This window comes from Ailuropoda melanoleuca, chromosome 1 (genome assembly GCF_002007445.2).
Source record: "Ailuropoda melanoleuca isolate Jingjing chromosome 1, ASM200744v2, whole genome shotgun sequence".
Taxonomy (NCBI): Eukaryota; Metazoa; Chordata; class Mammalia; order Carnivora; family Ursidae; genus Ailuropoda; species Ailuropoda melanoleuca.
The window spans coordinates 128,958,464-128,983,521 of NC_048218.1; the positions used below are offsets into that span (position 1 = coordinate 128,958,464).

Sequence of the window (25,058 nt, forward strand, 5' to 3'; positions counted from 1 at the left end):
TTTTCACAGACTCAAAGAGTTTGCTAAACTATATGACACTATCCGCAATGAAAGAAACAAATTTGTTAACTTATTTCACAAAGCTCACCAGAAAGTAAATGAAATAAAAGAAAGACATAAAATGTCATTAAATGAACTGGAAATTTTAAGAAATAGTGTGGTTACTCAAGAAAGGTAAGTGTAATAATAACCACTGTCTTTTCAAAAGTTTCTCTTCTGATTCACTGAACTCTAAAATACCCTGGGAATGGTAAAGTAGAAAATAATAGTCTTATTTTTTTTTTAAAGATTTTATTTATTTATGTGACAGAGAGACAGCCAGAGAGAGAGGGAACACAAGCAGGGGGAGTGGGAGAGGAAGAAGCAGGCTTCCAGCGGAGGAGCCCGATGTGGGACTCAATCCTGGAACGCCGGGATCACACTGAGCAGAAGGCAGACGCTTAACGACTGCGCTACCCAGGCGCCCCAACAGTCTTATTTTTTAAGATTATTTATTTATTTATGAGAGAGAGAGGGGGGAGGGAGCACGCACAAGTTGGGGGTAGGAGCAGAGGGAGAGGGAGAAGCAGACTCCCTGCTCAGCAGGGAGCCCAATGCGGGACTCGATCCCAGGACCCTGAGATCATGACCTGAGCTGAAGGCAGACCCTTAACTGACAGAGCCAGCCAGGCATCCCAGAAAATAATAGTCTTACAAAGCTATAGAAGAGTCCTTGCTCAAAGGTGCTTTACAAATGACAATTTAGGGACATGCGTGCACTCATGCTCTCGCTCTCTCTCTCTCTCTCTCTGACAAATAAAATCTTTAAACAAAAGATGACAATCTAAACATCTGAATGTGAATCTGTATACTTCCACTGATTGATACCTATATTTTTAAGTGAACAAAAAACTGTGTTTAGGGGCGCCTGGGTGGCACAGCGGTTAAGCATCTGCCTTCGGCTCAGGGCGTGATCCCGCGTTATGGGATCGAGCCCCACATCAGGCTCTTCCGCCATGAGCCTGCTTCTTCCTCCCCCACTCCCCCTGCTTGTGTTCCCTCTCTCGCTGGCTGTCTCTATCTCTCTGTCAAATAAATAAATAAATAAAATCTTTTAAAAAAAAAACTGTGTTTATATATTATGTATTTTCATTTACTGAGTTAGAAAGAAAAGCACAAATTTGATAATTTGCATTTAAAATTTGAAGACAATCAAATGTTTATTAATCAGCATCCCCTGGTTATAGATTTGAAGCATCTAATGGGCTCATAGGAGACAGTATAGCACAGTGGTTAAGAGAGGTAGCTTTCTAGACTCTAACCCCAGCCCTGTAGTACTAGCTGCATGACCTTGGGCAAGCTACCTTACTTTCCTGGGCTCACTTTTCTTACCTATAAAAATAGTCCTTATTTGGGGCACCTGGGTGGCTCACTCAGTTAAGTGTCCGACTTTGGCACAGGTCATGATCTCAGGGTCCTGGGATTGGGCCCTGGGTGAGACTCCATGCTCTGTGCTCAGCAGGGAGTCTGCTTGTCCCCCTCCCTCTGCCCCTCCCCCTGCTCGTGGTCTCTCTCTCTCTCTCTCAAATCAATAAAATCTTAAAAAAAAAAAAGTCCTTATTTTATAGGACTTTTTATCACGAAATGAATTAACCCATGTAAACATACTCAGAAGCATCTGGTAAATTATTGTTTATTAAATTTATTATTTATGATGTGATAAGATCTATTAGACTCTTTCACTTACATTTAGTCCCCGATCTACTGAGTTTCTACAACCTGAACTTTTCCTGCTGGCCATTATTGCCCAGTTTCCTTTTATAAAGCTGTACAAAACGGACTCTTGTGTGTGAGGTAGCAGAGGGGTAGGGATGGGGGAGGGGATTGGTAAGAGTAGGAAAATCTAATTTCCTCATCAGATTCTCATCCTACATGAAAGTAAAATATCACTAATAAAGGCCCTGCATTCATTCGGCATTTATTGTGATGCTGTATTAAGTCAGGCACCACTTTAGGTCCAATGGACATTATCAGATATAACCATCTCTGCCCTCAAAAGAGGACAGCCTCATGGGGACAACAGAGCAGTAAATGAATTACTAGAGTCTCTTGATTGGACAAAGTGGGGCAGCAAAGGCTTGGGGCACAAAAGGATAGATGTTCTAACCCAGAGGCATGGGGAATCTGAGGCCTGGGAAGATTACAGGAACTCCTGAAGACTATTATATGATGAGTATCAGTATTACTGCAGTAGTCCCCCTTATCTGCAAGGGATACGTTCCAAGACCACCAGTGGAAGCCTGAAACCGCAGATAGTACTGAACCCTATATATTTTATGGTTTTTTTCCTATACATACATACCTATGATAAAGCTTAATTTATAAATTAGGCACAGTAAGAGAAACAATACTAATAAAATAGAACAATTATAGCAATACACAGTTGACCTTGAACCAACACAGGGGTTATGGGAGACAATCCCTGCACACCACTTAACTATTTATAACTTACTGTTGACCAGACGCCTTACCAATCACACGAACAGTTGATTAACAAATATTTTGCATATTATACATATTGTAAACTGTATTCTTATAATACGGTAAGCTGGAGAAAAGAAAATGTTAAGAAAATCACAAAAAAGAGAAAATACATTTACAGTACTGTGAGGTACTTATAAAAAAAAAATCACATATAAGTGGACCGACACAGTTCAAGACTGCGTTGTTCGAGGGTCCACCACACTGTAGTGAAAGTTATGTAAATGGAGGCTCTCTTCCTGTCCCTCAATATATCTTATTGTACTGTACTCACCCTTCTTCTTGTGATGATGTGAGGTGACAGAACGCCTACGCCTTGAGGCGAAGTGAGGAGAAACAGGCAGGTGGGTTTGTGACTTGTGACGTATGTACGTAGGGTTTGGCTGCTATTGACCTCCCGGGAGTGGGAAGGAGGAGCAGTCGGTCAGGTGGAACGGATGCCCCGGGGGCACATGAGGCTTTAGAAAGCGAAACTGGCTGAGGCAGGGGGACTACTGTACTACTATTGTCATTGCAAGGGACATGCTGAAGTGAGAGCTACTTGGGTAGTTTCAGAAGTCTTCGTTATTTCTGAAGTAACTAAAGAAAATTATAATCTTACCCATTTCCCCATTGTTTTTAAAGAAAGTTACAAAATTCCATGCTGAAACATGCCAACAATGTTACTATTCGAGAAAGCATGCAAAATGACGTGTGCAAAATTGTAGCAAAACTTCAGGAAATGAAGGAGAAGAAGGAAGCCCAGTTAGATAACATTGACAGACTTGCCAATATGATCACATCGATTGAAGAGGAGATAGTGCACCTTCGCAAGAGATACGAGAAAGCTGTTAAGCTTCGAAATGAAAGGTGAAAACCAGGAACCTAACGTGAGAAACAAAACACCAGAGACCTGATGTAAAAATGTTGCCCCTTCTTCTCTCGAGTCTTGACAGTGGGTCGTGAGGGGCATTTGACATTCAGGTTTCATTAGCCTTTTGCTGGGGCATGGGACCAGTCGGGGGGTGGGGGTGGGGGTGGGGGTGGGGAGATGAGCTGTGCGTTTTGCCTGAAAATAAGAAACTTCTTTTAAAAGAGACAGGCAAAAGTAGGGTTTCAGTTGCTTGCTTAAATATCAAAGTTCTTTCCCAGGCTACCATTCAGGTTGCCTCTGATATCATCAAGTTATATCAGTATAATTGACATAAATAAATCTTTGGATCTTGTATCTACTTTTGCCACAGATTTGGTCTTAGTATGATATTTATTAAGCCATTCTCCCAGCTCATTTTCTCAGCAAGTAGGGCCTCTCAGAAGAGCACTGTTTCTTCCAGGCTACAATTATGTCATTAATCAATTACTACTGTAGCAGTTTTCCCAAGCTGCTTGTGCTAGAGAAATCTGGTATGCGAAATTGTAGGGTCCTGTAGTAATTATGCCTGGTATCAGATCTTTTTCTTCATTGTGGCTTTGATTGTGGGCTGCTTCATCTAAAGCTATGTGCTAAGCTTTGGACCCTGAAAGCACAAAAAGGGGGTAAAGCGTTGCTTGTAGCTTCTGTTGTCAAGAGAAATGAGAGGATCATAAGAGCCAATAAACAGCAAATGAGATGAAATGTAAAGATTAAGCAAATGCAACTATGTGTGCACATGTTTTAAGGGAGGAGAGAGAGAAAGAGATAAAAAGCAATTAAAGATGAACTCCGGGATAATGGATATGCAGAGTGTGGGAAGAACTTCAGGGTGCAAAGAACACTACTTTTTCAAACTACTGGCAGGTGTTTTCTCTGGGAAAAAAGAGAAAAAAAAGTCCTCTTATTTGGCTCCCGGCACAAAACAAATTATTTAGGCAGTGTGTTCCCAGGCCCTGGTCAGATCTGTAGGGCTGGAATTGGAAAATTCTTACTTTGTTTCTTTCTCATATTCTCCTCACATGGAGGGGTCTTCCCCCTGGCATGATTATAAAGGACAGAACTTTGTCTGTTTATGGGGAAATTTGCATCAAAAATATTCAACGCTAAAAAGAACCTAATGGGCCTGGCAAGTTACATAGAATCACTGCTGAGACACATTCCCTGGCCCCCTGCCTGGGGACCTCTGGCCAGACCTCGGTTGGCAAGTCTGGCACAAAAAGAGGGTCTGCAGAAAATCAGATTATGGGATCACTTTGCTCATGCCTGGGGAATGACATTTTTTCCCACCCTAGGAAAAGCTTTGGGACTTGCAGAGATAACTGTGACCAGACAACTGCATGATCAGCTCAGAGTCGAGATGCTAACCAGCCCTCCCTCTTCTATCCCCAGGAAAATGGAAAGTGTGCAGTTTAACTAGAAAGCTGACAGTAAATATCTATTATATTTTGGAATTATGTAATGTTGATGTGTATTTTGTGTCCAGATCCAGAGGGAATCACCATGACTAGTAAAAATAAGTGGTCTCAACACCCTCTTAGCCTCTGCCTCTCCTTTTGGCCATAGTGGTGTTCAGCTGATAGACCGGGAAGAGGAAGTGTACACCTCTTATGAAAAAATAAGTATCCAAGAGAAGATGAAACTAAATGGAGAAATTGAAATACATGTTCTGGAAGAAAAGATCCGGTTCCTGAAACTGAAGATTGCTGAGAAACAAAGACAGATTCATGTGACCCAGAAATTACTGCCAGCCAAGAGGGCCCTGGATGCTGACTTAGCAGTGCTCCAAATTCAGGTGGGGAAAATGTTCATCAGACACTTACTGGGGCCATTTGCTTTCCCCCCCACCTCCTTTATTGGTTGGAAGATCATATTCTTACATGTAAATTAAGCCATGTCCCTCCTGGTTCCTGTACAAACCCATGAGTCAGATGTCTTCTTTAAAAGTGCCACTGCTCCAGGGCACCTGGGTGGCTCAGTCAGTTGAGCGTTGGACTCTTGATTTCGGCTCAGGTCATGATTTCAAGGTCATGAGCTCGAGCTCCACGTGGGGCTCCCTGCTTAGTGGGGAGTGTACTTAAGATTCTCTCCCTCTGCCCCTCCCTACCCTCTCTCTCTCTCAAATAGATAAATAACTATTAAAAAAAAAAAATCACTGCACCAGGGTGGAATTTATGCCTCAGGCATCCAGGCTACAGATTTTTTTTTCCCCCACAAAGCATTTTCTGCCTTCCTTGGAATTCAGACCCTCCCAAATCTCAACTCTAGCTTCCTCATAGCTCAAAATTTAAGGAATCCAGGCTTTCACTGCTGCCAGCATAACTACGTTTTTGATGCTTGCTTGAAAGATCTTAGAGATCACCTTGCTCTCTCATTTTTAGAACTCCTGCCTTCTGAAGCTGAGATTGTTGTTTGTTAATTGATAATCACATATAATTAGACTTCTTATTAATCCCTGTAGTTTCCCCATCATTTGATAGCCTGGTCTCTAACACAGTGTTTTTAAAAGTGGAATAAAACCAAACAATTTAAACATGAAGGAATAAATAAATACATACATATGTACATAAATAATGAATATAAAGCTACTTTCTTCATATGCAATAATTGTATTTTTTTTCCTTAGTGAAAATAGAAGAAAAAAATTAAAAAATTTGTGGCTTACACTTTTTTTCCATTGACTCAATGTAGGAGGAACAAATTTTAACCTATTATATGTTTTCTAAAATGTCGGGTTTGTTTTTAGGTCTTTTCTGATGATAAAATTAAAACATGTTCAGTCAATGAAGTTTTGAAAAAAACACAAAAATTAAAAAAAAAAACCCTCTATTCCCAAGATATAATCACTGTTAAAATGGTCAAAAATCTGGAAGAGATCCTTCCAGTTTTTTTCAAGGTGTGTAAGTAAATGGTTTTTGTTAGCTTATTCTGTGGACAGTCTTGGGTCCTGTTTTTGTTTTTGTTTTTATTTAATCATGTCATGGGGATTCACATGACTTTGCGGAACTGGATGATGGGTCCACCTTCACATTTTATGCCATTTGAAGGCGTGAATGCTATATCAATGATGGGATCTTTCATTGTGCACAAATGTGCCAAGGTTCTGATTCTAGTGTTTGTTTTTTTAGCCTTAAGTTCTCCTATTTGCTTTTTCCATAAGTGTAGCTCGATGTAGATGGATTTGCTAGAACCCCAATAGGCGTCCCTCAGGCCTCCAAGATAGCCTCCCCAGGATTCCGGTGGCTCTGACTCCCACTACTAGTGAGTGGTTCATTTGGGGATCCCCTCATCAGCTGGCACACACACCACCTGGTTCACTTCTATGCCATGTCAGTGCAGAATTCAGGACTTGCTCCTACTTCAGCCTACCGACACAAAACCATTCCTGCAAGACATTTGTGAACTAATTGAAGGTTTGGGGCAACAGCGTGATGGTTGTACATTACAGAAATGTGAAGAACTTCAAATTCAGTATCAGACATCCATGCCCTGCAAAGATCTGCGGGGTCTTCCCATCACTGGTACCATCCCCAGGCGTGTTAGCCCATGCAGCATCCTAGCCTAGCTCCATTTCACCGGCCTGTCTTTCCACCTCTCAACCTCTTCTCTCCACAGCCTCACCTCCCCAGATTGTCCCCCAGTCACCCCACACTTGTCTCAATTTTACAGAATAATTCATCTCCCTCCAGCTCCTTCTCAAAACACAGCCTCAGGCCATCTTTGCCCATACTAATCTATCAAGATGCCCAGCAGAACAAAAGAACTTTAAATTCAGTAAGATTCACAACAGAAAAATTCTCTCTCTAGTAAGCATTTTATGTGTGTTCATTGCAAATCAATACTTCTAGTCAATGGATGAAATTCATTGTTCTTAAAATATATGCACTTGGCATTTCATTATACAAAACCATTATCTGGTGTGAATATGAATTCAGTTGACCCAAGAGGAAAATATTTAAACATTTATGCCTGATATGAGCCTTTTCCATTCTGCCTATGAATTGAGACATATGGGTTATGTGTTAATCAGGTACCTGTTCTGCCACAGTTAGTTCTAAGCTTAAGAACTGTTGAATAGAAAGTTTCCCATTAGTCTTCAAACTGTACTTAATTATTTGTCTACTCAGCACAAATCACATAGGACCTTTGAAGGACATGATCTAAAATTGCGAGCCTTAGGCAAATCATTTTTGTACCCTGCCTTGCCCTCTTGGATCCTGTTATTTGTTACAGATGCAGCGTTTTGTGTTTGTTTGTTTGTTTTTTTTAAAGTCTTCCCATTTTTTGCATCATTTCCAGAATTCTCTTAAGGTTATGTATTTTCTCAGTTGTTTGAAACAGTTTTTAATTGTCTAACAATCTAATCCAAGGATTATCATGAGTCATATTTTCCTGGTGCTTATAATAATAGCTCCTTTTTAGGGATCTTGGAAGTCACGTGAACTATTTTAGGACACAACACTATTTTATATAGAAAAAGTAAACATGGGGATTAAGGAGGGTGCTTGTGATGAGCACTGGGTGTTGTATGTAAGTGTGAATCACCAAATTCTACACCTGAAACTGACATTGCACTGTGTGTTAACTAACTGGAATTTAAATAAAAGCTTTAAAAAAAAAGAAAAAGTAAACAGTTTTTCCTCAAAGACCCATGGGGAAATAAGACCAATCGAGGTACTATTTTGATAAGCAAGCACCATATTTTTGTTCTTTAATTTCCTAATTAAGAAACAGAAACATTAAGCATTGTTAATAATAAATGGAATAATTATGTATTTATGCTTGGTTATGTATATATGGATACTTTAACTCCATATTAAGGTCAATTAAGGAATGTTGAGAGAGAGGGAGAAAAAGGAAAAAAAAAGAAATTATTTCTGTCACTATTTAAAATTCTTTTTGTGAGGAGGAGGTGAATACATGAATTAAAAATTAAATTCTACCCGTGTCACTCTGGAACACCTTGTAAAGTACTTGAGATATGTTATTTAATGAATCAACCCCATTGGATTGGGTCTTATCTTCCCATTTGACAGTTGAGGCAACTAAGGTTTAGAGAAGATAAATGATTTGCCTACAATTCTACAGGTTTTCAGTAGAAAAGCTGAAAATGATGATTCTTGGGGGTGCCTGGATGGCTCAGCCAGTTAAGCATCTGCCTTTGGCTCAGGTCATGATCCCAGGGTCCTGGGATCGAGCCCCGCATCGGGCTCTCTGCTCAGCAAGGAGCCTGCTTCTGCCTGCTTCTCCCTTTGCCTGCCACTCCCCCTGCTTGTGCTCATGCTCTCTCTCTCTCTGTGTCAAATAAATTTTAAAAAATCTTAAAAAAAAAAAAGAAAGAAAGAAAGAGAAAACAATGACTCTTAGTTTTCACTGTGTTCCACATCTCTCCCTGTTAAACGAAACTAAGTGTGACTGCCACTCCTACTTGGGAGTTGCCATATTTCTTCATCTACCTCCAAAGTCTTGTTGATTCAACAAGTATAGTTGAAATATGAAACATTATATTAGGTGGTTAGCAAAAAAGATATAAATAGTTCAGTCTGTTCCTCACAGACCTATACGCTGTACCGACCTAATAATTAAGAACTTTATTCTTTGGGAAACCATTAAACCTATTGCCAACAAAGGGTTTTAAGCTGGCGTCTAGTATGTTGTCTGCCTTGTTTGTTGTCTACTTCGGCCTCTGTAACAACCTAAAATAAAGAGGTCAGGTCTGTATAGTTGGAGCTCTGCAAACACACAGCATCCCATAGGTATAACACAAAGGACTGGTTGTAAAGTCAGCTCTTTCTTTGATGACTCAGAACTCACTGCCTTGCTTCAAAGAACAGTTACAAGCATTATCCTCATGGTACCATGGGTGAGCAAGCTTATTGTTCAACCCAGATCCCTGCTGATGCGGTATTAAGTATTCTCTTTCACCTTTCCCTGGATGGATCCTACCAAAAGACTATAAAGACCCTGGGCTATGTGGTTTTAAAATTTACTGAGCAACAGAGGTAGTTTTGAAGTTAATGTTTCCTTCTTGTTTAATAGTTTTCACAGTGTACAGACAGAATAAAAGACCTGGAGAAACAATTTATAAATCCTGAGGGTGAGAACAGAATCCGCTTCATTCCAGGGAAAGATATGACCCCAGAAGAAATGATCAAAAAATTAGACACGGTAAGTAAGCATTCTTTCTTCTAATAGTGTCTGTTAGCCCCTTGTTGATCAGTGTCACAGATATCTGTGGTGCTGTTTCATCCTATGCAGACAGATTTATCCCCCATCCCTCACTATTCTAGCCTCTAGTTTAGTCCTTTCATCGTGATCCAGTAACAAAACCTAAGCTTGTTTCTAATACTTGCCAGAAAGAAGTAAAATCTGAGTGGTTTCAAGATGCCCACTTTTGTCTCATAGCCCAAAGGGACAATTTTGGCATCTTCAGTGGATTAATTTGTCTTGCTATGGGTGCGTATCAGAGGAATGGCAACATGGAAACTGGGTGGAGCTGAGAGGGCCACCCACTGCCATGGAGAGGAAGAATTCCCAGAGCTGTCTGGAGGGGGTTGGGGCAAGGGAAGTGTCGACTTAGCCCCATGCTAACGACTTTCCTAGAGCTATCTTGTCACCTGTTTAAAAGCAATCTCTCTTCATTAAGGGGGAAAATAGTGCTCTAATTAAGATTTTGACTTGCATGACTTTTTTTCCTTTTTATTGAAATCGTTCCCAACTGTAGCTGGAACTACAGCTAGCCAAGAAGGAGGAGAAGTTACTGGAAAAGGAGTTCATCTATGAACAGGTGTCCCGGCTCACGGACAGGCTCTGCAGCAAAACTCAGGCCTACAAGCAGGACACACTTCTCTTAGCCAAGAAGGTCTGCCCAAGACCCTGCCTTGTCCCTCTGCCTGTACTCCTTTCATTTTCTGCAGACTGCTTTATTTATCGAGAGAAGCACTGGAGAGATTAGGCTTTATGACTAGAGACACATAAAGATGTAAAATTAAAGATGTAAAGATGAATCTTAGAAAATGTAGGTTTCAGTCTTGTTCCCTGAATGCATATTCACTTGATACTGGGCAAACTTAAGCTTTCCAATGACAGTTTACAAGTTTCAATTAACAGGGCTCCTACTCAAAATATGACAATGACTACACTTATATTTTATGTGCTAAGTTAAATCTTTTCTAGTTCCTTGTGATTAGAGGGCCTCACTTATCCAGCGGTCTGCATGAAAACGGGCCTAATCCAGAACTCAGCCAGAACCCAGAAATGGACAGGGACCATTACAAGAGAACAGCAATCCCACAACACCCATGCCTAGTAGTCCTTGGGGTGGAGCCACTGCCAGGCCCCACTAGCAAGGCAACACCAGTAACGTAGAGCTTCCTAATCTCATACGTTTAAAATATGAGGACTGCTGATTCAAAGCTACCTGGTCAGGCTAGGACTGCTAGAGCGGCACTGGAAGGGGTGGCCTGAAGGAGGGTGCTCGGTGATTTAGGTGAGGCAGGGCCTCGCACCACAGGGCAGTCAGAGGACCCCCCGCTCACCTGACCTTCTGGCCCCCAGGAGCCTCCCCCTGACAGCACAGGGATTTTAGTCAGCCATAGTTACTGAGCCTACTATGTGCTCTCCTCATGAGAGAGCACAGAAATAAAGAGGAAGGGACACAGGGTCCACACCTAGTGTTGGAAGACAGGTAAAAAAATAGACCATGGTAACACCCGCACCCATGATGGTGGGCTCCTGGGGACAGTGACTATTTCTCGTGCTTTTTTTTTAAAAAAAGGTTTTATTAATTTATTTTAGAGGGAGCACATGCTTGCACATGAACCTGGGGGTGGGGGGTTGGAGAGAGGCAGATGGAAAGGGAGAGACTCTCCAGCAGACTCCCCGCTAAGCGCAGACCCCCGCACAGGGCTCAATCTCATGACTCTGAGATCATGACCTGAGCCAAACCCAGAAGTCTGATGCTTAGCTGACTGAGCCACCCAGGCGCCCCGGCTCCTCATTCTCCTTAATTTCCCCAATGCCTAGAGAGCACTAAACTCAAGAAAACAATGTGTGGAATGGGTGAACAGTCAGTCCCAGTCAGAAACAGTTCTGGTGTACTGAAGAAACAGAGAATCATTGTAAATCTCAAGCCTCCTTTGCTGTTTTTATTAGGCTTTTACAGGACTGCTCTGAGGACTTCCGCCAGAGAACTGATCCCTCAGTCCTGGGGCTCGTGTGCAATTCACAACTTTACTTCAGAAAATAAGAAATGTTAAGACTTCTTTAGTCTCACAAACTTTGCCTGAATTAGCACGTCCGATGTTTCTCTAAATGTTGCCTCCCTTCCTTTTGCAAAATGAATTTCCCTTTCTTTAGGGGAAGTCCATTTTCACTGAGGGCTGGCTTGTTGAAGCTGTTGGCAGAGTCTGTCAGGAAGTTAACTGTAATGCTATGGAAATGCAAATGGCGGCGATTGCCGCCTGGGAGGGTTCCTTCGGAGGAGTCAGCCTAGTGATTTATCTCCCCCCCACCCCCACCAACTCGCCTTTCCCCACCTTTGGTGCTCTCTCCCTGGCTTTTTTTTTTTTTTCATTTAAAATTATGATCTCTTCATAGTAGGCAGAACTAGAAGGTAGAACAGTTCAGATCCCAGGTCTGTGATTTACCAATACTAGTGAGTGACCTTGAGAAGGATACACAAATGACCTTAAAACTAAATTTCCTAATCTGTGAAATGGGTGTGATATGAGCTTAAATTGTAAGCATTCAATAGTTGAGAAGTGGCCAGTCCCTTGTGGGGGCTCAACGAGAATGCATATCTCAAGTCTCTCACCTTTCCTAGATAGCTTATGGCTCCTCTTCCAAGTTTCCCAAATGAACAGAAAATGGGAAGTCCCAGAGTGCCTAGGTGGTTCAGTTGGTTAAGCATCTTAACTCTTGATTTTGGGTCAGGTCATGATCTCAGAGTTGTGAGACTAAGCCCCATTCCCCACATTGGGCTCCTCGCTGGGCATTGCGCCTGCTTAAGATTCTTTCTCTCCCTCTTCCAGTCCCCCCTTCCTTTAAAAAAACAAAAAAAAAGTGGTGGGGGGGGGCATCCCAGCCAGAGACTTAGAGCAGCCCAGAAGCCCAGAATAATACCATCCTTCTCTGGAGGAGAAAATGAGGTTGGCTAGTTACACACACATACACACAATATTCAAGTGTCCCTTAACTGATGAATTAATGAAATTTAAGATAATGACTCGCCACTGAGGCTTTAGCTTCCTAAAAATTACTGTGGTGTAGAACAGTTTTTAAAATGTATATTCCTTATTCCTTTAAAGAGACAGCGTGTATATAATAATCAGTCATTATATTTTCAGAGAAAGGTAAATCACTGGCAGCAACATTTTTCTACGCAAATATACAGATAGACCAGTGTATGTTCTAGTATGAGAAGAAAGTGTTTCAAGATCAGGTGTAGTTTTTGGAAGCTCATATTCATGTCTCAGTGCACCCTGGTTCAAAGGATTGGAGGATTAAAATAGAATAGAATAGAATTAACTCTTTTCATTCGACAAACATTGTTTTAATTGTGCTTGGTGCCTATGTTCCATTTAGTCCTATCTTTTAATTCTTTGATGATAACTAGCTGATATGAAACGGTAAACATACACCTGGAACAAGGAACATTTCATTTCAAATTATTGGCCAGATTTTCCCCAGGTTCAGCTCATGCTGTCTTATGACCTAATAACGATACATCCCAGGAATTATGATCAATAATGCAACCTCAATGAGGGATGGTATTTTCCATTAAAAATCATTTCAGATACAGGACCTCTGCTGATTACTTTGTATAAGAAATGAGTAATTTTTAAATAAAGTTTTTGTTCTACCAGATTTTTCTCCAGTGGATGAGTGACAAACTAAAAACATGGCAAAATTAGGTCAGAACTTAGACATCCAGAATACCCTGTCCCCTTCTCCTTATCACCTCTTAAAAAGAAAGAGACTATTTCCCTCAATGCTATCCACCTGGAACTCTAGTAACTAGATGAACAGACCTGTTTCTTATCCATTCTATCCTTATTTACACAGCCAGGGTATTGGGCTCAATCTCTGGGATCTCCTCTAATTCTTATTTTCTCTGAATTCCCACTTAAACTCTCCTTCCTTGAGAGAATGCCCCCATCACCCTAGACAGCCCTTAGTCCGCCATTTTCTTAACTCTCCACAGAATGTAGGTAGTCTAAGCCTTGGGCTCTTTCATTCTAGATGAACGGCTACCGGAAAAAGATCAAAGACGCTACGAAACAAATGATGGCTCTTGTTGCTGAGCTGTCCATGAAACAAGCCCTGGCCATTGAACTCCAAAAGGAAGTCAGGGAGAAAGAAGACTTCATCTTCTCTTGCAATTCCAGGATAGAAAAGGGTCTGCCACTCAATAAAGACATTGAGAGGGAATGGTTGAAGGTACTTCGAGATGAAGAAATGTATGCCTTGGCCATCACTGAAAAGTCTCGGGTAAGCTTTGTCTTCCACATCACATTGGCAAAGTATGCCAGGAAGGGCCGTTTGCAGGGATTTCAGTCCTCCCAAAATATATGAAAAACTTCCCACTGTACCACAAACCTAGTTCTGACAATCATTAGAAAGGAGTTTTGCTTAAGACAGGCTGTAGGCAAGTCAAAAGCATAGTCCAGAGTGCCATAATATTCTCCAAAAAACACTCATTGAACACCAGGTCCCACCCTGCAGTCTTACATTGTGGCCTGTGTGGCTGAAAGCCATGGACTCCCATTGGCAGGACGGTGGCCAGGCTGGCACTGGTTTTATCCATAGGTCTGTAGTCTCTGTCCTTACACCCCTGCTCAGACCACACCTTATTCTCCCACGTCTAGCTACCAGGGCTCCCACAGCACACTGTGAGACCTCTAACATCATCCAGTTGTCACAGTCTTCTGCAGACTCTGCCCTTGGTCTGCATCATAGGCCTCAAGGTCACAGCTTTCTTCTCATGCCACTGTCCTCAGTCTAGGTCTCTCTCGCTGACTGCACCCACACATCAGGTGCCCAGTCCTGCCTACTCCCGTGACCTTCGAGTATTCTTACAATGGAACTGGGCATCTTTCTAAGGAGACTACTTCCTGGGGACGTACAACTCACTCTCAGACTATCAAGTAGATATCCCCCAAAGGATCGTTATTCACTCCCTAACCCAAGAACACATGCCTTCCAAACACGTACTAGGAATATCTGAAAATAGGGTCGGATTTGTAATTCCCACAGTGCCTGACTGTTTTTTAGGGCATCCAGATTTTACCTGTGGTGTCCCAGCTGTCATTTATCTGTCTCCATTATTTAGAGTTCTTTTTAATGCTATAAGAAATTCCTCTATTCTCCAGAAGCGTAGGCAGAATCCTGAAGACCCTGAGGTTCAAAGCAAGCTGCTGACCACTTCTCTCCTCTGGTTCTACTTTACTCCTTATTTCCTCCTTTGTAACATTTGCTCACTAATGACCTACTTCAGCCTTTTTCAAAAACGTGGAAATAATTAGTGCTTGATGAAAGATATTGAAGCTGGAATACAGCAAATTTAGGCCCCACTAACCAGTTTATGGTAAACCCTAAACCCCAGGAACAGAGTGATGCTTGAGCAACACGGGTCATTCCAATGAGACACCGTGTGTGTGTGTGTGTGTGTGTGTGTGTGTTGTCTGTGTGTGTGTGTGTTTAGTGACTCCACCCTCATACCCTCCTGTACCTTTGGGGAAATATCAGCCAGCACAGCCTAAGGCTGCTTAGACCCAGCTGCGTCTGCTGGGCCCTAAGGATGAAGTGACTTCACTACAGTTTTCAGGAAACTAAAAAGGAAAAATCATTCTTTGCAGGAGTTCTTGGTAGCAGATAACCGCCAGCTGCCCAATGGTGTTTACACAACTGCAGAGCCACGTCCAAATGCCTACATCCCAGAGGCAGAGGCCACTCTTCCTTTGCCCAAACCATATGGCGCATTGGCTCCTTTCAAGCCCAGTGAACCGGGAGCTAATATGAGGCACATAAGGAAACCTGTTATAAAGCCAATTGAAATCTGAGCATGTAAACTAATCTGGGCTTCTAAAGGAGACACTTTAACCAGGCTTCCTCATATGCACAGCTGGAAAATATCAGCATGATAGATCTAAATTACAGACAAATACGGTATCCGCAATCGATCAATAACGGAGAACAACATGGCTTCCTTTTACACTCATCAGCTACTATATTTTACATGATGTTAAGTAGGACATAGAATTTTCCTACAATTATGTCAAAGCATATATCTGTATCATTCATTTCTTTCTTTTTCACTCTATCTATTATGTTTCAGAAATACATAGTAGTCCAGATGCTATAACAATGCAAGAAAAATAAATCAATTTTCAATGCAGTACAGAAATTGGCAGTGTGGCCTTTGTTTATTAAAAAAGAAAAAAGCAAATACTGTTCAATATACTTACTTGAAAGAGAAAGACAGAATGACTGTTTGAAAAGGAGAATATCCCAATATCACAGGGGTTATAATTCACTTCATTAAGTACTTGTATTTGAAGTTCATGTTGGTAAATGTAAATGAAGTAAAAAGCAGTAAGGAAGCTTGTCCTTTTAAAAGTAATATTATGCTCATTCTTTTTCAAGTAAAGAATCCTTTTGCTGCAAAACTAATTATGCCCTATTTATCTTTCTTATAAATCTAGGTTTTTTATAATGCTATATACAAATAAACCTGTGATTAAGTTCTGACTCCTGATTTTTAAAAATCCCAGAGAAAACATTTATTAGCTGTGCATGTGGCACAGTTGAAAATGAGGCCAGTTCCACTTACTTCGGTACTCTGATTTTATTGCATTTCACCCAAGCATATTTTCCTAATTCTGTTTTTTGTATTTTCTCATGTATGAGAATACACAAGTGGATTTGAAAACTGATTTTGCTTCATTGATATGTTCAAGCCATATTTCATATTGGTGTCAGGTATGGATTTTGTGTCACAATTCTGGAAGTGAGAAATCACATTCCTTTTATTTATTTATTTATTATTTATTTATTTATTTATTTAGCTAAATGAAACAAAATCTGTTCCAAACCCCCATCCTGCCAGAATAGAGGGAAATTTAATCTCATTCTCAGCCTACAAGTCAATCCTGAATCTAACTTGGTTGTTTTATAAAGTTATTAAAACGCAAAGTGTCTGTGATAAGTAACAGTGTGTGGTTAATACAAAGAAATACTACTGCACACTTAAACACAGCTCCTGTGTTGTAGGAATTAGTAATTGCATTAGGGATCCAAAAAATATGCCTGAAGGGACAACATAAGAATGGAAATATAGCTCTTCAGCACAAAGGGATGGATGTTTAAGTATTACAGCCTGTGCCACTGGTGCACAGGCCATCCCAACACAGAAGGTGCTACTGTGTCCTGGGGGGGGGGGGGGGGGGGGGTGTCACAGGCAGATGGACCAGTTTATCCGGCAGCCCTTAAATGTAAATAAGATTTTAATAAGTGGGGAGGGGCATCAGGCCGGGGAAATAGCCTAAGCCAGGCTCAGAAGTAAGAAGACAAAAGCTGTTCAAGGCCAGGGAACTGCCCTGGCTGGAACAGCATGTTCATGTCCGGGGAACTGTGTAAGGCCGGATTCAGGAAACTCTGAATGTCAAAGAGTTTGGGTCTTATCCTGTAACAAAGGGCTAGGAGCAGAGGAGGGACAGGACTAGTCTCAATGTAAGTCAGATGACTCACGCTTCAGAAAGACACGGAAACAACGTAAGTATGCAAGGGTAGGGAATGAAAACTAATTATCTTCTCAAGGGAAAGAGTCTAACATGCTGCCAGGGCTCTGAGATTTTGAGCCTCTGTGATGACTACATATTTGACCAAAAAGGGAAATTCTGTAGGAGAGGGCAATTTGGGGAACACAAATATGACCTTAGAAGAGAAGCTGAAGTATTATACTAGCTAGTGATGTTTATAATCATGACAATTTCAGAAGCTCACTGTGAGAAACTGTGAAAAGAGAAAAGTGAAGGGCACAAGCTGACTCCAGGCAAGCGACTGCCATTAGGGGTCAGAGCGAAGTCACTATAAAAGAGGGAAGAAAAAAGAAAAGTGGGAGAATTAGTTAGGTGTCGCGGGGGCCTCTGAGGGAACTTGCTCATGGAATCATCATTCTTGGCTGGAATAAAAAGGAGGCTATGTTCAAAAAACGAAAGAGTCAGGCCAAAACCTTTAGTGATTCTTTTTTTTTTTTTAATGTCAAGATATTACTAAATCAAACTTTTGTAAATACAAAAAACTTCAACGTATTAAAGTACAGTTCCATCTGAACCATCACAAAGACAAATCCTACTCTCGATGCCGTTATGTACACACTGCTGTATGTTACAAGTTATTCTATACTGGGAAGAGCAGGTTTGACCCAGTCCACATTCAGTTCTTTGAAAAGTATCCTCTTTCCAACCACAGTTCTTCTGGAAATAATTTTTCTGCTTGTCATGTGTTATCTTCAACAACACATCGAGTTTTTTTTTTTTTCTAAGCACCCTTCTCTACATTTTTCAAAGCATGATTTTATTCCAGAGTGCAATACGAACTCACTTTTGGCCTATGAAGTCATTAGGAAGATAAGCCACTAAGTCATCGCTGAGGACACTGCATGCTTCTCAAGCTGCTGTCACTCCTCTGCACCTGACTGCTTGTCTGCTTTGCAAGGCCAGGATAACGTACAGCAGTTTAGTTCTGTCTGAACAAGTACCAAACTGAAATTCAGATGGCTTAACAGTTTATTCTGATTTGGGTTACCAGTTTTAAATACTGGTAAGGGACTCTTGACGGAAGTCGAGCTAATGAGCGAGATGACAATATTGAGAGCAGATACAGCTGCATTTTCTCTTTCATAAGCCTAAAAGCATTGTGGTGTGTTTCAGCGCTGCTTCCTCTACAAACTTTGCATCCACATTGTCATGTCCTTCAAAAGCATACAGAGCTGGAAAAATAAGGAGGAAAGCGTTACTACGCACCCATGGAACTTCTATAACAACATTGTGCCTGCAGCTCATTGAAAGCGTCATTATTTTACATTTTAGTAAAACACATTACTCTGAACATGTGTTGTTAAAATTTGTTCTACCCTAGCCCCAAGAAAGGTCATTCGCATCAACCAAATGGGTTTTGAATCTCTTAAACCCTTTTAAAACCTCCAAGGTGATTATTCCTTTCGTAATTTACTCTAGGAATGAAATTGTATGTTACTAATGAAAACCAGCTGCAGTAAGGACTACTTAGAAGTAAGGGGTATTCCAGAAGGAAAAGGGTACACAGAAGTGCATAGGGACTGACGTGTCAAGAGAAAAGCAGGAAAGCCCTGAGGACAGATGAGTGAAATTACCTTGATTGGAAGATTCTATATCTGTCAGTATTTCAATGAAGTAGTTCAGGGGCAGGAACTCCACGCTGCCTGGCGACTTGTCAATCATAGAACTCTGGGGCTAAAAGGGAAACCACTTCTGGTATTAGCTGATTTTCCAAAACAAGCACAAACTTAAAAAAGGGGCTAAGAACTACAATTGGTTCTATATGGATATGCTGAAATGGGCAAATAGGATCCAACAACAATATTTAGCGGGGCTTTGCTTGCTCGCACACTCACCTGTTTCTTATAGTTCACCAGCAGTCGCTTCACGTGGTTCCGGGAAATGATGTTAGAACTCATAGGATGATCCCAAAGTCGACAGATCTTCTGACCAATAAGCTATTGCGCAAATTGAAAAATACGTAGAGCGGGATTTTTAGGGCAGTGAAACTACTCTGTATGACACTATAATGATGGATCCATTGCATTATACATTTGTCCAAATGCATAGAATGAACAACACTGAGCGTGAACCCTACTGTTAACTATGGACTCTGGGTGATTGTGATGCGTCCATGCAGGTTTGTCAGTTGTAACACATGGACCGCTGTGGTGGGGGATGTTGGGAAGAGAGGAGGCTCTGCATGTGTGGGGGCAGGGGGTGGATGGGGAATCTCTGGACCTTGCACTCAATATTCCTGTGAACCTAAAACTATTCTAAAAAAAACTAAGTCAATAATAACAATAAAAGAATGGAAAAAAATATAGAGAGGAGAATGTAGCTTATACGGCACCAAGTACGTGTAATTTATATCTACTTATAATTTAAAAAGGATTATTCCAAAGTAGCTGGTTAGTCTAAAAGAGAAGCCCTTTATGGTTAATGACCCTTGAAGAAAGCCATTGCCTATGACGTGTGCTTCTGAATTTTGAATAAATACCCCCTTCAATTCAACCCTGAGGAAAGTAGTTTATACACCGATATTGCCAAATTCTTTTTCTGAAACAGAGTTCATCTGCTACTCTTCAAAACTGGGCACCTGCAACTCTAAGTGAGGTCTCGATAGGAAACAAGGGGTTTTAGGCATGTTCTCGCCAATGTCTTGCCCAGAAAAGTTTAATTCCCTGAGAGTTTGAGGCAAAAAAATAAATAAATAAATAAAATTTAGAGACCAAACTAAATGTTCAGAGACTTTCCCCAGAGAGATCTAGCCATGGAAAATATGCTTTGTTTTCTCTCCTTGCCTCTGCTTTAGTAAGCTGTGAGGAGGACAGGGTGTTACAAAGGAGAACGATTAGGTCCAGAAGGCAGCGGACATCCCTTCGCGGGAGGACTGTGTCAGATATACAAGTGTTCAAGGTATGTAAACAGCAGAAAGCTGGCCCCGGGCTCACAGGGTCAGGAAGTTTGCGAAGTCCGAGGCTCTGAAGACTGCTGTGGAATTTCATATTTTCATAGTATTTCTGACTCCGAGAGCTAATATTCCCCATAAAAACAAGGAGTGCCTGGCTCACCCTTTCTCTCATGTTTCTCGTTCTTCCTTCAACCTAGGAATGTTTTCCTGCTGTGGTAGAAACGACAGAGGGAGGAAATGCAGTCTCAGAACCTTCTGACCTCACCTGTATTTAAATTTCTTATCAGTTTAACTGCCAAAAGCACATGTTTCCCCTCTCCCTCCCCTCAGACTCACAGATGTAAATATTCCTGTGATTTCCTAAGAGGGGAAAATGGCTAAATGTTTCAGGCATCCCGTGCCAGGCAGTACAAAGCCAGAGGAAGAAGCACTTTGCTGGCAGCGCGGCAGGGAACGGCTGACAGGGGTGGAGATGGATGGATTTCTTGGAAAGGACTGAAAAGTGAAACAATTCAATTGACTTTAGCCCAAAATAAGTAAATGTTCCCTTTGCAAGAAGAAACTGAAGGAGGTTCATACCAAGGCTTATGGAGAGAATAAAATATAATTCAGGATTACCGGGGGAAGCCGCACAATGATGCTGAATTTTAGTTTTTCATTTTTCTCTGAATTGTCCAGATCTACAAAAAAGATTGGCAAATAAAACAAATCTCCATTTTAATATCTGAGCAAGCTAACAATTCTTCAGTGGCTCATTCTGATAACACACACTCCCCACCCTGGATTCTCAAGCTAAGTCTAACAATACCTTGAAAATTTTAATTTGTGCCTCTGAATACAACAGCTGTCTTTTAATAAAGTGGTTTCTGTATGGCACGGAACGTGGTTCTGTAACAGGCTGCCCCTCACAAAATAATTTAACTACCTGAAAACAGAAGGCACCTTGGGGAACGGCAAATACTTTAACATATATTAACAAACTCACCTATAAAAAACCACAACGAATAATTTCAGCAAGTGATTACACTAGAGACCTTCAAGTTCAGACTCACATGAGCCCTGCATCTCTCAAATTTTCCTGCATCTCCAGTCTAAGTCTGAAATGACAGAGTTAATCAGCTGAAAGTAAGCCATTTCATGACATTTTCTTGAGAAACAAGCCTTCAGAGTCTCCTATCCTCAAGTGCCCTCGTGTACAGAAAAGGAATGTAATAGCTGTGTGTGGATCGAGAAGCCCTTTGGGACCTCTTGAAGGTCTAAGGCACTTTAAATTAGCCCAAAGGCTGGTTACAGGAAATGAACTGCACTCAGCAGGACACGCTGCATAATTTGCGGAGTCCATTGCAAAAGGCAAATGAGGATCCCCTTGTTTCAATATTAAGGATTTCAAGATTTAACGTAGACAATTAAACCGATCATGGGGCAGCCCTGAGTGCAGCAGGGCCCTGTGTGACCACATGGGTTACACACCACGAAGTCAGCCCTGATGGGGCTCAGAGCAGGGCTGGCACTGTGGCAAACTCGAAGCCTCTTACCTTTCATGAGCCTTGTGACAGCTGTTTCAGTGAGAAGCAACACTCCATTATCAATGTAATGCAGCAGGTTATGCAAAGGGAGACAGTGGACGCCGAGGATCGTGTGCAGAGTGTGAAAACCTAGACAAGAGATCAGGAGGGTAAACAGGGTCAGCCAGCATCTCAGTCTTCTAGAGGGAGTGAATTCAATGATGTTAATAAAGCCCTTAGCTCAGTGCCTTGGCACCTAGAGTCTAATAAATGCAGCTTAAAGACAAGGTCCAAGCCTCCTGCTTTGTGTTATCATGAATAGGTATTGTGCTGGGTATATAGTGAATTCGCAACAAGCATGTATTTCCTTCACCTTCTGTCCCTTTCTAGGCAAAAAGACAAAAAGAGTGCAAGGTCTGCTTGACGAAAAACAGTTCTACAGTTTAATAGGTTTGCAATTCTGCGGTAAGATGGCAAAAGAGAACAGAAGAGCTTCAAACTCTGGAGGCCCAGGCTTAAAGGCTGACAGACAGGCACCACTTTGCTGATGTGGAAAAACTTTGAACCACTAGGGGACAGTCTGCATGACTGACTTCTGTGTATGCCCTAAAGAAGGGCTTTTGGGGTCTACTTGAACTAAATTATAAAAAAGAAAAATTTAAATAATGTGGTCAGATAGCAAATCTATAGGAATTCAACAGAGACGAAGGCAACTCCCTCAAACCTAAGTCTTGTGGGGAGGGCCACTCAAACACTCAGTAATGGAGGGTTCTAAGCACACTATTAATAATGAATAATAAAAACAACATCCATGGGAGAAGAAGATATCATCCAGGAGAAAATCAGAAAAGACAGCACATGAGGGGAGCTTTGAAAGGTAAATGCAATTCCTGGGGGTGGAAATGAGGCCAGAGAACATACAGAGTAGAGACGGTAGAAAAAACCACCTTGTCATGAGCAGACCTGCACCAGAATCCTACTGTGTTGCTTACTAATTACAGGTTACCAGCCTTTGTAAGCCTCCATTTCTTCATCCCTAAAATGGAGCCACCAGTACCTTTCCCACATGGTTGCTTGGAGAACCAATGCTAGGTCTATGAAGAGCTTAGCACGTGATAGAACAAAAGCGACCAATAACAAACACGTACCAAGGCCTTCCATCTATGCATTGGTTAACTGATCCTCATTCAACACCATGGTGGGAACCACCTGATTCCCATTTTATCAATGGGGAAACCAAGATTCACAGGAGCTAAGAAGGTTGCCCAGGATCATATCATTAGCAAGTGGCAGGGCTAAATTTGAATGCGGGCTATGGGACTCTAGCCGAGGCTCTTACCCATGACATTATCCTGCCCCAAGAACTGGTAGCTGGATTAATGGGACAATATGAACAGAGGCTCAAAGGTGAGAAAGTACGGGGCATGTCCAGAAAGTACTGAATGACCCAGCTGAGTTGGAATCAGGTGTACGAGAGGAATGGTAGGAGGTAAGGTTGGAATTTATTTAACAAATCCCTCCCAGACAGCAGACAAGGAGCTGGGTGTACAATAATGAGCAAAACAGACCCCAAAGCTGCTCCCATCCACCTTCCAGTCTGATGAGAAGACAATCAAATAATCATAAAAATATACATTCTTAAAAATGTGACCAGTTTGAGGCGCCTGGGTGGCTCAGTCAATTAAGCATCTGGCTCTTGGTTTCGGCTCAGGTAATGACCTCAGGTTCATGGGATCGAGCCCTACTCGGGCTCCACACACACTGGGGAATCTATTTGAGATTCTCTCTCTCCCTCTGCTCCTCCCCCCTGCTCATGTGCTCTCTTGCTTGCTCTCTCTCGCATGCACGCTCAAAATAAATAAAATCTTTTAAAAAAAATAAAAGACCAGTTCTATGAAGGAAAAGTGCAAGGTGTTCTGAGTGCATGAGACAGGGATTTAATGCTGAATGACAGCAAGGAATTTATTTAGTAGACTTTGGGGAGGGACACCGAAGGTTTTTGAGCAAGGTGGAAAAAGGATTTGAGTTTTACTCTTGGAATATTAAAATGGCAACAGGCAAAGAACAGACTGGGGTATGGGCAGTTTGCTACAAGAGGTACGTGAGACGTACGAGCTGGGAGGCCACTGCGTAAACCTGCACCAGTGGTAAGGAGGGGGCAGACAGTGAAGGAGGAAGGAAGGGATGGGAAGTGCATGGCAACACATCCAGACTTGGAAACTGATAGGCTGTGGGTAGGGAATAACAAAGGATCACAGCCTAATCTTAGGAGCTTACATGACAAAGAAATGATGCCCAAGGAACAGGAACTTGAATTCAGAGCAGTCATGGAGTTTTCTCTCCCTGAGCACATGAATCATGAGCAGTGAGGGACTGAGTCCTAAGTCCTGGCCACATCAAGGGTCAGATAAAGTGCAGACTCTGCCCACAGGCAGATGTTAAGGGGCTGACAACAAGATGACTCTGCTGGCTTCCCTGAATCCAAAAAAAAAAATGACTTTATTAACTAATCAACAACATGAGATTTTTTTAATGGATCTGGACATTCTTCACAAGATTAAAAAAAGTTACGAAATTCGTTCTGAAGAAAAGTTTATTAAAGGTTCCTATAGATTTCCTGGATTCGAAATTCGTCCTCCAGCCCTGCGTCCATGTCCTAAAGATCCCTGGTGACCCTTCATCCTCTATCCCTAGGGCACAGCCCCACATCCAACAGCCTGCTCTTGGCTTCCTCTGTGTATCAGCTCCAGGCAACAGAGCAAATTGGCTAAAAGTAGGCATCAGTTCCAAAACAGAGCTTTTCCAGCCAATTCTAGTCTTCATCCTCCAGGGCTCCTGGCCTCCACTAGCCAGTGAGGGGAACACAGGTCCCATCTAAACTACAAATGCTCCAGCTCTAAACCATGACTCCCTTTTCGTGGTCCTCATTCCCTTTATTCTTTAACCAATTGAGTTACAAATTTCCAACACTTGGAACTCAAACAGTTCTCATTAGTCCAGCAGGCTTAGAAAGCAAGCACACATACGCAAGTACGTGAGAAAACACCCTGTATTTACCCACACATGTGCACACCCACATGATACAGTGTCACTTTCCATGTCACATGAGGGAAACCAACATTTAAGAGAAAAGGAGAGAGATACTTGACCCATGGACACAAAGCATTAAGGCTACTCATAATAATTCTCGGTCACTATGGATAACGTTTTTCCATGTATTCCCTTCTTCCATGTCCCTGGGAAGGAGTCTGATGCTCCCTAAAGTTTTATGGTCTCCCAGGTACAAAATTGTCCCTAGTAAGTCACTTTCATTCATTGACAAATGGAGCTTGAAGATCCATGGTGAACAGATCTGAAAGGTCAATCCATTCCTCTACCAAGTCTTTTGTGTTAATGGCAAATAATTAAGAGTGGAAGCCAGCAAGTCTTAT

At 41.8% G+C, this 25,058-nt stretch overlaps 2 protein-coding genes and 1 long non-coding RNA gene across 4 annotated transcripts in view; 1 reads left to right on the top strand and 2 right to left on the bottom strand.

Moving 5' to 3' along the window:
• LOC105237851 overlaps nt 1-2,893 on the bottom strand; it is a 97,565-nt gene extending 94,672 nt beyond the window's left edge. Inside the window, exon 1 of the long non-coding RNA XR_004627315.1 lies at nt 2,795-2,893. This is a non-coding gene — a long non-coding RNA (uncharacterized LOC105237851). The remainder of the gene's footprint in view (nt 1-2,794) is intronic.
• The window catches only part of CCDC146 (coiled-coil domain containing 146), a 120,688-nt gene extending 103,906 nt beyond the window's left edge, over nt 1-16,782 (top strand). For both annotated transcript variants that reach the window (XM_034666896.1, XM_002919662.4), the window contains 7 exons: nt 10-174; nt 3,145-3,369; nt 4,976-5,204; nt 9,449-9,577; nt 10,134-10,271; nt 13,652-13,900; nt 15,268-16,782. In XM_034666896.1, the coding sequence (XP_034522787.1) occupies nt 10-174; nt 3,145-3,369; nt 4,976-5,204; nt 9,449-9,577; nt 10,134-10,271; nt 13,652-13,900; nt 15,268-15,471 (1,339 nt within the window). In that variant the 3' untranslated portion in view covers nt 15,472-16,782. The remainder of the gene's footprint in view (nt 1-9; nt 175-3,144; nt 3,370-4,975; nt 5,205-9,448; nt 9,578-10,133; nt 10,272-13,651; nt 13,901-15,267) is intronic.
• Nucleotides 16,783-17,643: 861 nt separating this feature from the next.
• The window catches only part of GSAP (gamma-secretase activating protein), an 80,144-nt gene continuing 72,729 nt past the window's right edge, over nt 17,644-25,058 (bottom strand). Inside the window, 5 exon segments of the mRNA XM_034666964.1 lie at nt 17,644-18,401; nt 18,804-18,903; nt 19,065-19,166; nt 20,741-20,802; nt 21,658-21,777. Of these exon segments, the coding sequence (XP_034522855.1) occupies nt 18,310-18,401; nt 18,804-18,903; nt 19,065-19,166; nt 20,741-20,802; nt 21,658-21,777 (476 nt within the window). The 3' untranslated portion in view covers nt 17,644-18,309.